At 39.8% G+C, this 21035-nt stretch overlaps 1 protein-coding gene across 1 annotated transcript in view; it reads right to left on the bottom strand.

Moving 5' to 3' along the window:
- Window positions 1-19162, bottom strand: part of LOC132400112 (uncharacterized) — a 134389-nt gene extending 115227 nt beyond the window's left edge. The window contains exons 1-8 of the mRNA XM_059981189.1: window positions 19073-19162; window positions 8070-8258; window positions 7111-7350; window positions 6314-6432; window positions 5176-5304; window positions 3589-3766; window positions 2699-2834; window positions 686-789 (exon numbers count right to left, since the gene is read on the bottom strand). Coding sequence (XP_059837172.1) covers window positions 686-789; window positions 2699-2834; window positions 3589-3766; window positions 5176-5304; window positions 6314-6432; window positions 7111-7350; window positions 8070-8258; window positions 19073-19082 — 1105 coding nt within the window. The 5' untranslated portion in view covers window positions 19083-19162. The remainder of the gene's footprint in view (window positions 1-685; window positions 790-2698; window positions 2835-3588; window positions 3767-5175; window positions 5305-6313; window positions 6433-7110; window positions 7351-8069; window positions 8259-19072) is intronic.
- Between the last annotated feature and the right edge of the window lie 1873 nt (window positions 19163-21035).

Here is a 21035-nt window from a genome sequence, read left to right on the forward strand (position 1 = left end):
ATCTGCTAAAACTAGAACCATTCCCTTAAATGAGGTAACTCTGGAGCTACATTTCTGTAAGATGCTGAGATGCATCCTAGGATGGGGACATCATCAGTGATGTAACCTGGGATCATCGGCTGTTTCAGGTCTTTCAACATAAAATACTCTCGCCAGGTAATCCAGCCAGGATTGATCAGGCCTTGGCTTAAGTCCCAGGATTCACAGGTTACACCTCTTGATCCATAGCCATCTGTAGGTTCTCGCATCAGCCTATCTGACAGTCCTGATAGCCCATTTCTTTGCTACTCCCATAATGACAAGGAGAGAGTAGGTTCTGCAGAGCAAGAAACCAGCAAAACCTCTATACGTCACCTTTATGGGCTCACATGGTGCCCCCCACGACTGTCTCTGGCACTGCTTACCAGTTCCTGGTATTTGGCTTTCTTACATTCAAACACCTCCTCAATCCAGTCTTCCCAAGGCATTGTCAGTTCTACCCAGACCATTGGCTACAGGGTAAAATTCCTAATTATTCTTAAAAAAGTGAAGAGATGTTTCAAAGATCGCTTCCCCTGTGATTCCTTTCTTTAAGGATTCAATAGGAGAAAAGAAAGACTAAACTGAGATTTAATTAAATACCAGACTGGAATCCAGGGATCTTGCCATGTTCCTGGTGCATATAGCATGCCCCAGCCTGCATTACCTCCACTTTCCTCCTGTGGTGTGGCATCCACAACCTGCCATCCATCAAATCCTGAGGGTAAGTCATTTCGTGCTATCCAGCACTCATCCCAAACATGAAAGTTCCTGAAAAAAAAGGAATAGGCATGAATCAGGGGAAGGGTAAGATGAGGGAACACAAACCAATCTTCATAGAGGGATCAAAAGTGGAGAGAGTGAGTAATTTCAAGTTCCTAGGTGTCAGTATCTCTGAGAACCTAACCTGGTCACAACTTATCGACGCAGCTGTAAAGAAGACAAGGCAGCAGCTATATTTCATTGGGAGTTTGGGGAGAATTGGTTTGTAAACAAAAATACTCAAAAACTTCTATAGATGTAATGTGGAGAGCATTCTGACAGGCTGCATCACCACCTGGTATGGGGGGGATGAGGAGTCTACTGCACAAGATCAAAATAAGGAGCAGAATTGTAAAATTAGTCAGCTCTATCATCTGCTTTTGCCTCCATGTTACATTTCAACTCATCTCACTGACTAGAGTTTTGTCCTATCATCTGCATGTGGTCTCTCATGTACAGGCCATTCCTTCCCCAGAAGAGATCCCAATGATCTAGAAATCTGTCACTCTGCCCCTTGCACCACTTCTCCAACCACTCATTCATCTGTACTATCATCCTATTCCTGCCCTGATTAGCATGTGATACCTGGATTAATCCAGAATTTACTACCTTGGTGGTCCTGCTCTTCAGCAACACCCCCCCCCCAACTTCCTGCCGCCCTGCACCAATTTCTCAGCCACACATTCACCTGCCAAATCTTCCTGCTCTCATCCTCACAGGCATGTGATACAGGCAGCAGTCCAGAGGTTACTACCCTGGTGTACATCAATGAGCTTGCTTTGTTGCTCTTTAGTTTAAACGGTTATTCACTAGGTACTCCAAGCAAACATCTAACTGTGACTAAACTACCAATGCATTTAATATTTTACATGCAATGCACCCTCTTTCAATATTAACATCTTATGTTGAGCTCTTAAACTACACTATTTTTATAAATATTTATAACTGACAACCTCAACTAAATATTTTGTGATGGCAATGCTTGTCAATAGTTGGGTACATTTATAGAGTTCCAGTTGACAAGAGCAATTAGTAATATTCCCAAATCTTACAGGTACTTGAACACTTTCAGAAATTTCACAGACTTAGTAACTTCATACAGATCAGTGAATCTATATATGTGAGTAGCAACATACTTACAACACAAACTTTACTTCAACTTCTGAAATGTTGACAGCTAGACATTTTTTCTGCAGTACTAAAATATTCTCTATTACCAAAACTATCACTGCACTCAGAAGTGCGGCTGGAATATTTCCCAGTCTAGCTCCACCTGTTGATTGGATATGCCCTTCTTCTTAGTTTCATTCTTCTTTCATTTCAATTTCCTTTCTTCCTATCCTTTGGTTTTACTTCTGGTACTATATACTGACTATCAAGCATGACCTTTTGGAGGTTTATAAATCACGAGGAGCATAGAAAAGGTGAATAGTCACAGTCTTTTCCCAAGATATGGGAATCTAAAACTAGAAGACAGAGGTGTTGTGAGAGACTTAAAAGGTAACTGATGGACAACTTTTCTACTCAGACAATTTTAGGTATATGGAACAAGTTGCCAGAGGACGTGATAGAAGTGAGTAAAATCGTAACATTTAAAATTACTTAGATGTACACATACAGGGAAGGTTGAAGTTGAGGGGCCAAATGCAAGAAGATAGAACTAGCTCAGGTAAGCAACTTATTTGACCTGGAAAAATTGGGTCATAAAGCTTATTTCTGTGCTGTGCGGCTCAATAACTTAATGATACAAAGAAGGATGTTCATCACCCTCAACCCATACACCCCCCCCATTCTTCCATGACTCAAGGGATTGTTGCAATGAAATTTTCTACAATTAGAATTCATATTACAATGTTTTGCAGAATGCATTTGGTAGCAAAGCATGGTTCTATTTCAACATTCATATCTTTTAACTCACCAAACACTGTCAGATGATTCTCCGGTGTTATATCCTTCAACATTATAGTATTTGTCAATGGTTAAGTTTGCATCAGCATCGTGAGCAGAGTCAAAGTTTGTAACCACACGGGTTGGAATTCCTAAGCATCTTAAAACTGAAGAAAGAAGTTATTAATTTAAATATTGTGCATATGTTTCCAGTAGTGCCAAAATATCTTCTTGGTTGAGTGAATGAAATTTTAAAATTTAAAATAATAAATATTTCCACTGAAAATTATCATCAGCGATTTAAATGTCAATAGCAAATTCAAAGTAACCAGCTAATAATTCAGATGGAAAATTGATTTCAGTAACTGCTTTTTTACTGGCAGTAAAAAAAGTTATAATAAAATCTTTCACTTTAATGTGGATCATCTGCAGAGTAAATTCCAGGACACTGCTCATTGCAACCAGTTGTACTTCTCTGATTTCATTCATTAAATCTGTCAGGTTATCATATTTTCTGTTGTGACAAAGGCATAATATCACTAGTTAATATCACTTGAGCCTATGGTGCATGCTTTGGAGCTTTTTCCTCTATTTTTACCATATGCTTACTTTGATATAGAGAACCAGCCTCTTCACACACTACTTATATTTTCATACTCTCCTGAGTTCTTACCATTAGTGACATTATGTAAACTGTTGTTTGTACTATTCCATTGGATTTATGTTAATCTGCTACTGAAATGCTGTTCCCATGCAAAATGTGGGAATATGTCATTTAATATTAAAATATTTTTCTATAACCACTTACTAATGAAAAATATATTTTAATTATACTTAGAAATGTTTAAATATATATGTACATTTAACACAAATTTCACCTGTCATTTTTGTTGATAGCTCAAATGCCAATTGTCTCTCTACCTGTGCAAGTCACTGCAGCAAACACCCAGCACTGCCCATAGCAAACTGCTCTACAGTTCCCATCATTCCATTTCCGAAGAATTGCAACACTTCCATTCCATCTCCCTGGATACACTCCGTCAGTATATGGGGGACTCCATCTACCAGTCAGAACTCCTTTATCATCTGAAGAATTCACCTGGAAATAAATGTGTACAGATATTTTTTGAAAATGCAAAAATGTGACAATGATAAACAAATAAAAAGAATGAGTATATTGGATAATTTACAATCACTTACAAAAAACTAGCTCCCATTTTTGTATCTGACAGTCATGACAATTTCACTTTTTTCAACATATTATTTGGTCCTACATCATATTATTTTTCTGGGTCTACTGCTAAGGAAATTAATAATCCACAAACATGGTGGTAAGGGATAACCTTATTTATTTTAAGACCATAAAATATAGGAGCAGAATTAGGCTATTTGGCTCTTCGTCTACTCCGATATTTCATCACGACTGATCCAATTTTCCTCTCAGCCCCAATCTCCTATCTTCTGCAACACCCCCCACCCTCAATATTTCCTGAGCTGACATGCATTTGAAGTCAAATCACTGTGAAAAGTCCCTATTAATACCTAAGCTAGAATCAAGGTGGCAGAAAAGAGAAAATAGAAGATGAGTGTCCAGGGGTGAGCAGACAAGATTTTGTTTGGACCAAAGGCATGGGATAGACTATTAAATCACAGTTTTGCTATTAGTGAGAAAACATAAAGAAATCTACATCCAGTCCAGATCAGTTCAGATAAAGGTTCTGATTCCAGGCATTGATTGTCCATTTCCCTCACATGAACATATACTCAGTGGCCACTTTATTAATAACAGGATTTATCTAATAAATGGTTCATTGAGTGTTTGTGAGCATCAGAGACATTTTTCCCCTGGAAGGGAATGGCTAATTGCAAAGGGGAATAATTTGAAGATGTTTGGTAGAAAGCATGGTGGGGTGTGGGTGGGATATCAGAGATAGTTTTTTGTTTCACATAAAGAGACGTTGGTGCATGGAATGCGCTGCTTGTAGTGGGGGTAGAGACAGATATATTAGCAACATATAAGAGAATCTTAGATAGGCACTTGGATGAAAGAAAAATGGAGGGCTATGTGGGAGGGAAGGAGTAGATTGATCTTAAAATAGGTTAAAGGGTTGGCACAGCATTGTGGACTAAAGGGGCTGTACTGTGCTGTATTGTCAATGCTCAATGTTTTATTCTCCTCCTCCTTTTCTGAGTTTCCTGCCTTGTGGGTTTCGTTCAATGTCATGCATTCTTCAGTTCCTCATCAAAGTGGTACTTATTCAAAGTGAGAATTGGCAAATTAATGTACCACTAATTCTCTCAATAGACCTCCGCAGGAGTGCAGTATCTGAACCTGACCATATTCACTCTTCCTTGACCCAGAGGCTGGGGCTAACTGGTGTGCAAAAATGGTCTTTCTATCCTAGATCAGTTAAGATACCTTCATGCTTGCACTATTTCTGACAGAGTGACTCTGCCAGGAGTACACCAGGGATGCCGTAGCTTTATCCTTGACATTTAAATGCTTACCATGGCAGACACAGTTCTAGCAATGTACACAGCAGAGCATCGCTTTCGAATCTCCTTGTTCGGTGATTTTAGATATTTGGGAGTGTTGTTCAATATCTTCAGGCAGATGTCCAAAATATCTTCTTCAAACTAGAGAAATGAATGTTTATATCAGCATTAAACATCACAAATTTAATTCCCAGAGTTATTCCCATGCTATATTCATTTAAATTTAACTTAGAGTTATTTAATTGTGTTTTCCTTTTCTCCGGTAATTAAGAAAGTAATGTTTCAGCTGCTCTTAGCATTTTTTCTTCAGTCTTTTGACCTTGAATCCATAAGTGGCTCATCCTTTCTCACTTCACTTGCCTTGTCAATTAAAGTACAGATTTTTAATCCCAACATTGGAGGCAGCTGCCTTCTTCCTTTGTTTCAATTTCAAAGGCCATCTGACAATTTCTGCTATCAAACGTAAAGCTAGCTTACTGCAGTGATTATTTCATGTAACAGTTTTTTATTTGCAGATCAGGATTCTGTACTCATGGCTATACAACTCAAGCATTCACACTTTCAGTATTCAGACATAGGCCCAAAGCAAGAATCAGCAAGTCTTTGGTTACAGGAACAGTATATACAGCTTAACTTCAGTTTGTTATGTAATGTGAAAAAGACGCTCTGGAACATGCAACCCTAAAAGCTGAGTGATGGAAAGTTTTCTAGAGATGTCAGAGTTGTGTGTGCTGGTGGTAGTCGCAGTGGCTTTTAAGAGACTCTTATATAGGCGCATGGATGGAAAAAAATTGAAGAGTTATGGAATATGTAGGAGGGAAGGGATAAAGAAGTTGGCTGATCTAGATCAGCACAAAATCAGTGATCAAAGAGCCCAGACAGTGCTACATTGTTCTATGTACAATATTCTAACCCAAATCAGCACTTTGAAACACTAATGTACTCTGGAAATGAGCATTTCTCAGCTGATTTCCACTATTTTAGTGCAAAATGAATACATTTAGTTCTTTAAATTATTTAACACAAAGATACATGACCACGGAATCAGAAGAGCTCTTTCCATGCTAACCAGTAGAAATATAAAAATGTTATGTGATGTTACTCTGTCCACCAAAGTAAAGCAATAAAATATTTCCTAACACTCATATACCTGTCCAAAATTCCATTTTCTGTCACTGATATAATCACCACTACCAACATAAATAACTCCATTTTCATTCAACAAATATTCATTTCGTTGAACATCACTGTTGAGAAAAACTTCATCCTCTGAAAGATAAAGAAGACAAGGCAATAATCATATGATCATGACAATATCAAAGTAAGTTGCAGAAACTTGTAAAATTAGTCAGCTACATCATGGGTACTAGACTCCATAGTATCCAAGTCATCTTCAAGGCGCGGTGCCTAGGGAAGGCAGTGTCCATCATTAAGGATCCCCACCACCCAGGACATACCCACTTCCCATTGTTACCATCAGGTAGGAGGTACAGAAGCCTGAAGGTACACACTCAGTGATTGAGGAACAGCTTCTTCCCCTCCGCCATCCAATTCCGAAATGGACATTGAACCCATGAACACCATCTCACTACTTTCTGTTTTCTTCTGCACTACTTATTTTAACTTAACAATTTTATAAATATATATATATACATACACACACACACATACTTAATGGAACTTAATTTTTTTCTATTTATTTATTTATCACATATTTCATTTTACTGCTACTGTAAAGTTAACAGATTTCACAACATGCGCTCATGATATTAAACCCGATTCTGATTTGTAAGATATTAACAATGCAAATTCAACTGAAACTTACAAAGCACTAGCTTCAGTGCCATCTGTTAAACATAGTCAAACTTACATTGGGAAAATTCATCAAAGTGTTTATTGCAATGAGTCACTAACTGCAGAAATACAGTTACCTAAAATGAGATGTACCTGAGCACCAGGGGTTGAAGAGTACAACAAAATTTCCAAGACAGTACTTCACATCCTCTTTGTAAGCATGCTGCAGAAATAATCTGTAGTAACCAATTATGGCTTGTGGCGATGGTGATATGGCCAAGCATAATTCATCTGTGGTGGCAGAGGAGATTACTCCACTCCATCTTTTTGTATTTATTGACTCAGTGAAGCGAACCTCTATTTTGGAATTGTTTGATCTCTTAGCTTGTTGACCTAAAGCAAGACCAACAGAAATAATTAAACATATATCAAAAGCAAATAGTATTTTGTTTTGAAAATGCAATAATAATTCTCTTTGAACCAAACTATTTTGTAAAGGCAGTGCAATTTTATTTTAGTATACACTGTAGCAAATACTACGGAACTGAACAGGTCAGGCAGCATCTATGGAGAGGAATAAGCATCTCAGGCTGAGACCACACATCAGGACAGAAGGTCTTGGCCCAAAATGCTGACTGTTTATCCATCTCCACAGGTGTTGCCTGACTTGACAAACTCTTCCAGCATTTTGTGTGTGTTACTCTGGATTTCCAGCATCTGCAGAATCTCTTGTATTTAAGTATATACTGACTCGAATCCTTTGCAAGATAATAGTTTGTTAGAACTTATAATTCTCCTACAGTACAACTTTAATACACTGAAAACATTGAAAATTGTACCAATTCTAAGCGTTCAGTTCATATCCGGGGACAGGCTCTGGCTTTAGTCCAAAGCAGTTTTCCCCAATCACGCGCATTGGATAACTATTAACCGGACTCCCATGGGAGCATTTTGGTGGAAGCTAGTGCAACTATACATTCAAGTAAATATATCATATTTGTTCATTTATTAAATAAATATCACATCATAAGAGTAATTTTAACATATATCTTTTATATCTTTCATGTTGCATTGAAATATTGCAGTACATTTTAAAGTGCACGTCTCATTACCTGCTTCTAAAATCAAGATTACTTTGCCGTCTTGGGGATTGAATCCATCTTTGAAGGTCACCTTAATATTGAAGGTTTGTCCCCTTCTGACTATCAGTCGCTTGTTGCTAATCTCAATTGTTCGATGTTCCTTGTTATTCTTTTCAAACTGGAAGTCAACTTGGCACCTGTCAGCTGGGCACCTGTCAGCTTTAAGAAGAATTATTAAAGATTTACTGATAAAGTTTTAAATGTTGCTGAGCTCTCCTGATTGTGGATTCTGTGACTCCGTGATTCTGGAAGAATAAAAATACCTATAACATGAATTGAAGAGAAGTAATGGGACAGAATTCATGGCGGGCAGTAGCTAATCATGCTTGCCATCAATTTTTGTCATGAGTATTGATGCCTTAGCACTGAAAAAACTTTGGATTTAGCTTATACATACCAGACAGCAAAAAAAACTCTCCACTCTCTGGGTGAAGTAGGTCCTCCCTTCGATCCTCTCTCATCCATCTCTTACCTTTGACCCTAAAGCTACAGAATGTTCTCTGGATTTATTTACATCTAATATGAAGACACACAATCTATACCACTCCAAATTTTATGTATCACAATCCTGTCTCCTGTTAACATCACTGTACCAAGGAGAACAGACCATGTCCAACTAATCTCTACAATCTCTCCCTAAGGCAAAAGCATTCCATGGCAGGCAACAACCTGGTGAATTGCCTATGCATCTTTCAATAGTGTGGAAACCAGGACCAGATGCTCTATTCCATCTGAGCTCTGGCCAATCTTTTATAAATTTGGAGCATGAACTCCCTGTTTTATTCAATGTTGCAACCAACAAAGGCCAGTATCCCATATGCCTCCATACCCAAATGATCTACCTATGCTGCCACCTTCAAAGATCTTTGAACTTGTACAGCAAGGCCACTTTGTTCCTTGGTGCTCCCTCAAACTCTACAAGTTATGTCCTCATTAGCTCTCCCCATCTGCATCATCACACATTTATCTGGACTATACTCCATCTGCCATTTCTTGTTCCTTTTCACCAACAGACTGATAGCATCCAGTAGCATAAGTGTACCCTCCATATTAACAACTCCAGCAACCTTTGTAAAATCTTTGTAAAATCTTGCTGATCACGCTTCCTTCACTTGTATCAAAGATATTCATGTTTTACAAATAGCAAAGGTCTGATCAGTGTGGAACACCACTAGTATGAGGCATCCAAACATGAAAAACGACCTTATATGATCGCCCTTTATCTTCTATTGCCTAGTCAATTTTGGATCCAATTTACCAATTTTCCTTGGATTCTTCGGACCCTAACTCCTTAGTCCAGTCTCTTATTGAAATCCATGTAAAACATGTCCACCGCAATGCTGCACTCAGTACACCTCTTCAAAAAAAAAATTTTAGAATGGTCAAGCAAAATCTGCTATTGTTTTTTAAATGATCATTACCCCTACCTCTCAGAACCTTTTCCACTAACTTCCCTGCTACTGATGTCAGGCTCCCAGGTCTGTAATCACCAAGCTTTTCTCTGTTGCTTTCTTGAAAAAGTGGATCACATTTGCTCTCCATCAGCCATCTGGTACGTTACTTATAGCCAGCAAGCTTTAAAAATCCCAATTAACACCCCAGCAACTTCTTCCCTTGTCTGGGAGAGCAACCTGAGATCAACTCACAGCCCTGGGGATTTATTCCCCTTTAAGCATGCTAAGGTCTCAAATATCTCCTCTTTATGGAGATTTCACCTGTCGCTTTGTATATCAGAAATTCTAAAGCTGCTGATTTGCAAATGGGGAAATATCACCTGCATTACCTGCAAAAACTGGGCCATTCTTCTCATTCATAAATTTAGTCAGTGCAAGTTTTGGCATTTATTTCCTTATGATAAAGAAGGGAGTATTACCTACGGAGCCAACACCAGTTTGCAGAGAAATCCTGTCAATTCCACTCTCCCATTTACTTCACTATAACCTATACTCTCTCACATGCGTTAACTTTCACAAATTCCCTGATTTTCCTCCCAGCCACCCATACTGAGATAATCTGCAGTAGTCGATTAACCTGCAGCCAGTATATCTGGTGGATTTGGAGGAAATGAGAGTATGAGAGCATGCACAGGAAACCCACATGATGACAGGTAGAATGTGTAAATTCCACACAGATGGCGCTGGCTGAACTCAAGTCACTGGCTCTGTGCAGCAGCTGCACTACCTGCTACATCTTGGTTCCTTGAGGAAAACATCTATTTTTAATGAAAGTAGCTAAACTTGCAAGGCACATAGGTGCAGCTAGTATTGCTGCTGCCTCAGGCCTCCAGCAACCCAGGGCTGTGTGGGGTCTCCCTATGACTGCATGCATTTAGACCATAAGACCACAAGATATAAGAGCAGAAATAGGTTATATAGCTCATTGAGTCTGCTCTGCCATTTTATCATGGCTTATCTATTTTCCCTCTCAGTCCCAATCTCCTGCTTTCTCCCCATATATCCTTTTATGCCCTCCCTAATTGAGAATCTATCAACCTCTGCCTTAAATACACCAAATGACTTGGCCACCATAGCTGCCTGTGGCAACAAATACAACAGATTCACCATTCTCCGGCTAAAGAAAATCCTGCTCATCTCACTTCTAAAAAGATAACTCCACTTTTCTGAGGCTGCGTCCTCTGATCTTAGACTCCCCCACCATAGAAAGTATCCTCTCCATATCCACTCTGTCGAGGCTTTTCAACATTCAGTAGGTTCCAATGAGGCCACCTCTCATTCTTCTGAATTCCAGAGAATGCAGGCCCAGAGCCATCAAATGCTCTTCATATGACAAGCCTTTAAGTTCTGGATTATTTTCATGGACCTCATTTGAAACCTCTGTAATGTCAACACATCCTTTCTTGGCTAAAGGGCTCAAAACTGTTCACAATATTTCAAGTGCGAGCACACCAGTGCTTCATAAAGCCTTGTCTGGATGTTTAACTTTCTACTCACATCACAATATTGTGTTGTTTGGAAGGTTAATTGGCCACTATATATTACTCGTAGTCTATAAGTAAATGATGGAATTCAGTGAGAATCGATGGGAATGTGGAAAGAATCAAATGGGATTAGTTTATCAGGAGTGAAAGTAAATGTCTCACTGATAATGATCACACAAGTAGTTAAGGGTAGAAAAGAAGGTATTGTAAATGACATGCTTGCTTTCACTGAATGAGGCATTGAGTTAAAAAATAATGATAAAGAGGTCATACATACACAACGCTGGAGGAACTCAGCAGGTCAGGCAGCATCCGTGAGAAAAGAGTAGCCAACGTTTCGGGCCGAGGCCATTCATCAGGAAATTCCTGATGAAGGGTCTCAGCCCGAAACGTTGGCTACTCTTTTCTCACGGATGCTGCCTGACCTGCTGAGTTCTTCCAGCGTCGTGTACATATTCTTTGATCCACAGCATCTGCAGTTGTATTTTTGTGTGTGATAAAGAGGTCATGTTGCAGCTACATAAATCTTTGGTTAGGCTGCATGGAGGATTGTGTGCAATTCTGGTCACCCCATTACAGGGAGGATAGAGAGGAATTTAAGGCTTGTGAAAGGGTGGAGAAAATGTTTACCAGGATGCTGCCTGGATTAAAGGGCGTGTTCTATAAGGAGATATTTGGGTTGCTTTCTATGGAGAATCTGGGGCTGAGGGGGAACTTAATATAAAATGAAAATGAAGCATGGATTGGGTATATAGTTGGAATCTTTCTCCCAGGGTAGAAATGCCAAATACTAGACAGCATATATGTAAGATATGCTGGAATGAGCTTCCAGTAGAAGTGGTAGAGGCAGGTTTGGTATTGTCATTTAAAGCAAAATTAAATAGGTATATGGACAGGAAAGGAATGGAGGGTTATGGGCTGAGTGTGGGTCGGTGGGACTAGGCACAGACTAGAAGGGCTGAGATGACCTGTTTCCGTGCTGTAATTGTTATATGGTTATAAGATGAGATAGGAAAAGTTCAAAGGAGGTGTGAGGGGTAAAGTTCTTACACAGAGAGTGGTGGGTCCCTGAAATGTGCTGCCAAGAGTGGTAGAGGAAGAAGATATGATAGTGGTGTTTATACATGAATCCATAGGGAATGGTGGAATATCGATCATACCACAGAAAAGATTTAATTCGGCACCTTGTTTGGTGCAGACGTCATGGGTCAAATGTCATGCTCATGTGCCGCTCAGTGTTTTATGTTCTGTGAATGCTTAAGTGTCGCCGCGGACCTGATGAATGGAAGATCCTGCTTCCACGCTGTATAGCTCTGTTGACAGAAATCCACTGTGGTTTATATTCAAATGTAGGCATATACTATTAAATGTGTTCTATGAATTTCACACAGGCACAGTTTTTTTTAAGTTGGTGTACCTGATAACTTGGGAAATCCCCTGGGGGAATCAAAATCTTTCTACTGTTATGAAGGATGAACAGTTCTGATGGACAATGGGGGGCAGAGTTGCCCATATTCCCCCCCCCCCCGGGAGAATCACGAACCATTACTGTTGCTATGCTGCTCATGAGAGAGAGAGATGAAAACATGCAAGAACATCTGCTACAGATAAGAGAGGGCAGAGAGACTTGTTGATTCACCGTATTATGACTTCTGAGAGGGTTACTTATCTTATACCATTCTGTTCGTTAACATTCCTCAGTCGACAGCCAGAGTGGGCTGGTTTGATGGAGTCTGTCATTCAAAATTGATTGATAGTTGAGACCACAGAAGAACAATCTAGCTGAAGGACAGAGGGGTCATAACTGAATAGCCACAATGACATGACGGATCAAGAATGCAAAGGAAGGTTTGACTGCTGTAGCTGTTACTTCTCACTTGCTCTCTCTCTCGCTCTCTCCAACGATTACAACACAACAACCAATATCTACCTCAGCACACATGAACTGAACTTAACTTTATATTCTATGACAATTCATTTACCCCTAGACATCGATAGAGCTTGTTTATTATTGCTTATTATTATTCCTACACTTTGAGGTTTATTATTGCTAACTCGTGTTATCTATATATTTGCATTATTGATATGGTTTTTGCTTATTTTTATTAATAAACACTTTTGAATATAGTACCACCAGACTCCAACGGATTCTTCTTTCTCTGCTGGTTAGACACCCAGTTACAGGGTACGTAACACTACACCTTCATTAAGTCCGATGGTCTCAATGTTGTATTGATTCTCCAGCTGTCTGGTTTGAAATACAGGGCTTTAAAGGAAAATGACAAGGTAAGTTTAAATGTGTTTTTAAGTCACATGATATAAAGTGTACTAACACAAGATTTGAATTTTATAAGCCATTATACTGTTTCTTCTAAATAGTTTCTTGCTTCTATTTGGTTAATTTTTTTAAACTAATATGACTGAGTTCTCATAATTGATTTATTTACTATGTTACATACCCTGCGGGTATCTTGTGACTGTCTTATGGCCATAACATAATTGAATATCTGGTGAGCATGATGTAATGATCTGGTGATGGTGGGGTGATGTAGTTTCCCACCAGTGTGAGATCACATGATGTAATTTTCCAATCAGTAAGAGGTCATGTGATGGCCTGTTTCAACAGGTATAAAAGGGGAAAGCCTGCTGTGACGCAGGTCAGTTCATGGTTTAATTCGTCAGTGACTCTGTTATGCTGCGTATTCATCTCATGACGCAGTTTTGTTTTAAAGTGGAGTTTTACTCTCTGCCTTAAGTCTCAAAGGTTATTGCTGGCAGTCTCACCAAATGCTGCCAGTTTAGTCCAGTCGGAGAGTGCAGAATTTATGTAAGTATGGAGACCCGAAAGATTGAGTAAAGTTGGTGTAGTCATTGGTAGTACAGGATTGACGTTATTGATTCCACATTCAGAGGGTAGTAACCCACATCCGAGATAGCTCCTGTGTTGTGAAAGCAGAAAGAGCTGTGCGCAGTGTTATTTGTCAAGAGAAGGTCAGTTCTTTTAAGCTGTTTTTATTTCCTTCATTGTAAATCCTTCAGGCAAGACATATTTTGGCTGGGATCAGCAGTAACGTCACATCGTCAAGGAATTCATTACTGCAGGAAAGTCTCTCCTTAATGACTGTGTAAATCATTTGGACTTTTGCATTTATCGCTTTAAGAACTGTTCAAGTTGCCATAGAGCCATTAACTTCTGGTTAAGTTAGTCGTTTATTCACTTTTGGTTTCTTTATTGAGCAGTGTTTAATAAATGTTTTATCTGTTTATTAAAAAACCTGCCTCAATTCTATATTCATTGTTGCTGTATCATAACAATTGTAGATTAGACTCCTTTCTGCTCTCAAAGCATTCCTATCAATCCCATTACTGAACTTACTCACTTAAACTCAACACCCCTACTGGAACATAAGCCATTGAAAGCAGCTTGCCTTAGCCCCTCTCCTGGGCCAGTTTTTCAAGTTGTTCCCAGGTGTAGCCCATCTTTGGATATCCTCCCTCTCCCAGTGGTCTGGGCTTTAGAGTTTCTGTTAGTGTTTCTGTAATTCTGAATTTTACATGACGGGGTTACTAGCCCCATGCCCAACCCTTCTCCTTCCGCAGTCTGCCTTGGGAGCATCCATGGTGGAGTTCATTCCTGAGTTTATTTTCCTGTAATCTTAGAGTGCGACACTGTTCTGATTATCTCTTTAGGATAATTTGCTTCAGCTGGTTTTGTAGGTGTTGTTAGTTCCTGATTTCTGATTCTCATGTAATCTGCCCAGTCATTCTCATCCTCTCCCTTCCTGCAGATATCAAATTTGACTGTGACACATTTGCTTTAAGGTGGTGGCTGTTCAAATTTAAATTCAGCTATCTATCATAACTAGAAGATATTTGCCCGATATGCATTTTAGCTGATCATTGTTCTGGGTGCAATAACACTCCTTCCAACCCCACCCTCAAATAATCCTACAAGTACCAATCATCAACCCATTATACGTCAGGAATAAGTCTGAAACAGTAACCTGTCATGCTCGACTTATCCAGTGCAATGGCAAGTAATGCCATTGGTTTCACTCCAATGTGGCACATTGTCTGAATCTAATTTGAGATGATGCGCAATACATTCTGCTCATGAAGTTTATGCCAACTCTCAATAGAAGGATCTCATCAGGTTCATTGCTCCGTTCCTTGTTGCCTCCAGCTTTTACTTTCTCATTTGCTTATCAACCAATGTTTGGGTCATTTGTGACCTCCCTACGTCAAAGGGCAATTTACTGTCATCAATTAAAGGAACCTATCCCTTAACAGGAAGAAACTGCAACTCCACAAAGATAGACCTAACAACAAGGTTGAATGCAGGTCCGTGGAGCTATGAGTAGCAACATTAGGTAATGTGCATTAATGACTTCCGCACAGTCATTAATGGCTCTAACATGTACCATCATGAAGAGCGTCGAGAGCTTAGTCATGAGATATTTTAAAGAATATTCTGGAGTTATGTGAATACAGCATATAATGTATTAATTCAAACAAGAGCCAGTCTTCAGTTCTTAATGCAAATTGCAAGCAGTAATCAGTCTGAAGTTGAAAGTATAGCTTTACATACAGTACTGTCTATACTGCACAAGTTGATAGCCCGCAGCAAAATGTTGGCTTCTCAAGAGATATGGTTTGCCAAGTGGTTAAGGTGAAATGACGGTGGAATATGGGAAACGATCCAGCTCAGGAGTGTGGAGCGATACGTGGTCAACTGGTGGAAATGGCAGTAATGAGGGAAGATACCACAGCTTTAAATTAAGGAGGCACCGGATTGCTTGGGGAGAGAAAGTTTAAAAGAAGCAAGCGGAGGTAGTCGGAACATTTTGCATGTCACATTCTTGAGGAGACATTGGATTACACATTATTAGGCACTTGGCAAGGACTAATCAAAAAACGTTTAAGCAGAGTGGCCATTGTAAGAGTAGGCTAATGTCAGAGTGGGAAGTTGAGGCTTTAGCGAGGAGAGACTCATCCGTAGGTAGATTATTTTTCATTATTTATTCTTTCTGGCTCATCAAGCCTGCTCCAACATTCAATAAGATCATGGCAGATCTGGCCAACCTCTGGAAAAAGCACCTCCTCCTCATCTCCGTCCTAAATCTACTCCCCCAAACCATCCCCTAACTCTAGTCTCACCTACCAGTGGAAACAACTTTCCTGCCTCCATCTTATCTATCCCTTTCATAATTTTATATGTTTCTATAAGATCTCCTCCCACTCTCCTGAATTCCAGTGAGGATAGTTATTTCTTATTGCCCATTTAGTGTGGATTCCAGACAGGATACTGGAATGCTCCCCTAGTGGGTGTGGGAATGTAGGGAGACCTCCAGTGTCCCTGATGCCCTCATTTGCAAGAAGTGTATCCAGCTGCAGCTTCCAACAGACTGTACTATGCAGTTGGAGCTGGAACTGGATGAACAGGAAGCTGAGGGTTTGAAAAACAGGGCATACAAGTAAGTAGTTGTATCCCAAGTGCAGGACGCCGGTAACTGGATAACTATCAGGCAGGGGAAAGGGGATAGGCAGCCAGTGCTGAATCTCCCTGTGGCCATTCCCCTCAATAACAGGCCTACCGCTTTGGATACTATTGGGGAGATGATCCAGCAGAGAAAAGCCACAGGGGTCAGGTTATTGGCTATGAGTCTGACTCTGCCCCTCAGAAGGGAAGGAGGGAGAGGGATGAATGGTAGTGAGAGTGGATTCATTGGTTAGGGGAACAGAAAAGAGGTTCTACAGATGAGAATGAGGTTCTGGGGTAATTTGTTGCCTCCTGTGTTCCAGATCAGGGACACCTCAGAAACAGTCCACAGCACACTTTAAGTGGGAGAGTGAGCAGCCAGAGGTTGTGATCCATGTTTGCTAACAATGACATAGGTAGGATGGATGAAGAGGCCCTGCATTTAAACATCCAGATGTGTCTCCTACTGTACCTCTGTAATTCAAAGGAGGAATTGTCAGCCCAAGAAATTGAAGTGATGTCATTGTAACTAATGAAAAATTGTATTGAATTACCAGCTCTTACCTTTGATGTTAACGGTATAATATATGGTATTTTTTGAGTTTGGAAGAGTCTTCAGAGAGGGCATTCAAGTAGAATTCCTGCTTATTGTGATGAATAAAGATCTTTATTTCACCAGCTTTGGTGTTTCAGTAGTGACTCATCAACTCCTGCTTTCCAAACACTGTTGACCTTTCACAATTTGCCTACTATCAAAACAGATCAACAGCAGAGACCACACACTCATTTATGAAGCAACTAGACAGTAAAGACACCCGTGGAAGACTGTTGATAACTGACTACATTTTTGCTTTCAATACTATCGTTCCAAGCAAGCTCATCACCACATTCCAACCCTGAGAGTTAATGCTTCCCTCTGTTACTGGATCCTTTTCCTTCTGACCACAATTAGGATAAGTACCACCACCTCTGCCACAACGATTCTAAACACTGATGCTCCACAAGTTTGTATTCTGAGCCCCCTGCTCCACTCCCTGAACACTCAAGACTGCATGGCTAGATTCTGCGCTAACTCCATCTACAAGTTTGGAGATGATACCACTGCAGTGGGCCACATCTCAAATAACAATGAGTCAGGATACAGGCGGAAATGTTATCATGACAATGACCTTTTCCTCAATGTCAAAAATCAAATGAAGTGGTCATTGACTCCAGACAGCTGAGGTGGGAGTGGGGGGGTTGGTTCACATCAGTGGTGTTGAGGTTCAGAGCGTACACAGCTGCTACAAGTTCCTAGATGTGAAGATCACCTATAGACCTCCCTGGTCCAACCACATTGATATCATGGCCAAAAAAAGACAACAGTGCCTCTACTTCCTCTGGAGGCTAAAGAATTTCAGCATGTCCCCATCAACTCTTATCATGTTTTATCAATGCACCAGAGAAAGCATTCTGTCTGAATGAATAACATCTTGATATGCCAATTGCTCTGCATATGACCACAAGAAACTACAGAGAGTTGTAGACACTGCTCAACACATCAAAGGAACCAACCTACCCCACTCCACTCATCCCACTGTTTCCAAATATAATTCTTGTAATAAAAGACCCCAGCCACACTGGACAGTCTCTCATCTGCCCTCTCCCATTGCGCAGAAGATACAAAAGCATGTCCCACCATGCTCAAGGACAGCTTCTATCCCACAGTTATCAGTCAGACTCTTGACTGGACCTCTAGTGCAATAAGATGGACTCTAGAAATCACAATCTACCTTGTTATGAACTTACACTTTATGCTAACATGCACTGCACTTTTTGGTAGCGTTTAGATTTTATCTTGCTTTGCTATTTTTCCACCTACTCAAGCTCAATGCACAGTGCAATGATTTATTAACAATGATGTAATGATGTATTAACAACATGCAAGACAAATTTTCCACTGAATCTTAGTACACGTGACAACAATAAACTAATGTAAGTTGTTGCTACACCATCTTGCTACCCTGGAGGCAATCATACCAATACCTACCATGCTCTAGCCCCCCATATAAACTGATACTAGCACAGCTATCTATATACCATGTGCATACAAATACAAACATTTGTAGATTGTATCCCAATCTTGCTTCAACATCCTTGTTTTTTTCTTGCTGAGTTCACTGATTATCATTGTGAAGGAGTGCCTTTGCTAACATTAAAATGACTCATAAAGTTCACTCCAACTGTCTTTTCTAAAAAATGTTCTAACGCTCTTAAAAACACATGTTAAGCACATAAGCTAAGTATAAACATCTAGAAGAAAAGCCTAGGTACAAAACATTTTAAACTTACATCCATGATCAAAATAATACCAAAAAGAAAGGAGTTCATGCTTTCAAAACAAAATGCGGAACAAATAGGAGCACAGGACAGAATTAGACACCATTGTCAATCACTGTGGCAGGCATTCTTTAATTGTACCACAAGCTAATTACATAAAGCAGAAGAGAGAAATCATTTGCCACAAATACAGGAAGCAAAGCAAGCAATCTTTTAGCATTAAAACTTCAAACTCACAAGTCTCCATGCTGTTGCAACAAGGTAATCTCTTATTCTTTTTCTCAAATGCTCTGACCAACGTCTCCAAATGAAAAAGTCACTTCCACTTCTGCAGGTCCTGCTTATATCTATAGCTTCAGCACCTAACCATCGCCACACCCCAGTAGGAGGGTGCTTAAGTAGGAATCCACGTAAACATTATGTAACTGCTACTTTTGTTTAACCAGTCGCTCAAATAAGCTAATCTTTGAAAGAATATCCAGTATATTCTAAACATGCACACAGTTCCACCCTGTTACATCCTTGGGCTGTGACTATAAAAAGACAGAATGCAGTTATCTTCTTTTTGAAGCCATGGTTTACTGATTTTTGTAAAATAACCCAATACTCAACCACAATAACTGTCAGTAAAGATGTGATGCACAACCATCCAAAAAGGGCAACCACACTTGCACAATGTCAAGTTCCTTGCACAACTCCTGGGATAGAGCAGCTCCCTATGTCTTCCTGTTGCAAGACTGAAAGAATTCAGGTATTCTCTGCCTTTTGGAAGTGGAAAGACAACAGATACAAACAAGCTCACATAATACTGAGTATCAGAAATATTATCAAAAAGAACCCCTTTTTCTACAAAAAGAATTTCCCTTTAGGGTGGCCTTCACTTAAAAGTTTGTAGTGGTCCATGACCATATGGGTAATAATCAGGTGTTCCCAATTCTACTGCCTCAAATTTTTAAATTTATTCATTCACGGGATGTGGGCGTTGCCAGCTAAGTCAGCATTTATTGCCCATCCCTAGTTGCCCTTGAAAAGGTGGTAATGAGCTGCCTTCTTGAACCATTGTAGTCCCTGAGGTGTAGGTACACCAGCAGAGCTGTTAGGGAGGGAATTCCATGATTTTGACCCAGCGGCAATGAAGGAACGTTTTCACGAAAGGATGGTGAGTAACTCGGTGGGGTATTTCCAAGTGGTGGTGTTCCCAGCTCTCTGCTGTTTTCATTCTTCTGGATGGTAGTAGACATGAGTCTGTAATGTTCATGGGATAACTGACTACTGCAAATCACCCCAGTGTGCAAATGAGTAATAAAATCTCAGGGGATTGATGGGAATGTAGACAGAATTCTTAAAAATAGAATTAGTGTAGATGCATGCTTGATAGTTGGCTTAATGTGCAACTCCATGCTACAGAACATTATAGTTCTATGACTTAGCCTTGAGCTGAAGGGGAGTAGGAGAGTTGGACCAATTGATGCTGAAGTTTTACAAGCAAATTTACACTCTATACTTCTGGTGTTTTTAGTTCTCCACAAGACAAAAAATTGGCTATAACAAATCCATATTTACTCACAAAAGCCTTTGGAAATGAAATCCTTCAATCAGCAATGGAATGAAATAATTCATCCACTATGCAGAAGGATGATGAAGGAAATACTCTGTGGTACTTAACTAAGGAAACAAATATGAGACTGTGTGCTGCTTCATTAGCAATTCCTTTTTATCCATTACTATAATAGAAATAGAGCATAGAATATCATAGCACAGTACATGCCCTTCGATTCATGATGCTGTGCTGACCTTTTAACGTACTCTAAGATCAACACAACTCTTCTCTTCTACATAGCCATCTGTTTGTCTTTCATCCATGTGCCTATCTAAGAATTTCTTAAATGCCCCTAATAGATCTGCTATACCACCACCCCGTGTAAAGAAATTACCTCCAACATCTCCCCACTACTTTCCTCTAGTCTCTGGCTCTCACTCTTATCACCCTTGTACACCGCAATCCAGGTCACATCTCTTGCTCCATCAGTCCAAAGAGAAAAACCATATCTTGCTCAAGATAACCCCTGTCCTCTAGTTCAGGTAGTATCTTGGTCATTGCCTTTCCTTTTTCAATATTTTTATTGCCATTACATTAGCAGTGACTCCTTACAGCGCATTACACTCTCCCCCCCCCCCCACCAAATTTAGTCATGTCCTC

The sequence above is a fragment of the Hypanus sabinus genome, chromosome 9 (genome assembly GCF_030144855.1).
Source record: "Hypanus sabinus isolate sHypSab1 chromosome 9, sHypSab1.hap1, whole genome shotgun sequence".
NCBI lineage: Eukaryota > Metazoa > Chordata > Chondrichthyes > Myliobatiformes > Dasyatidae > Hypanus > Hypanus sabinus.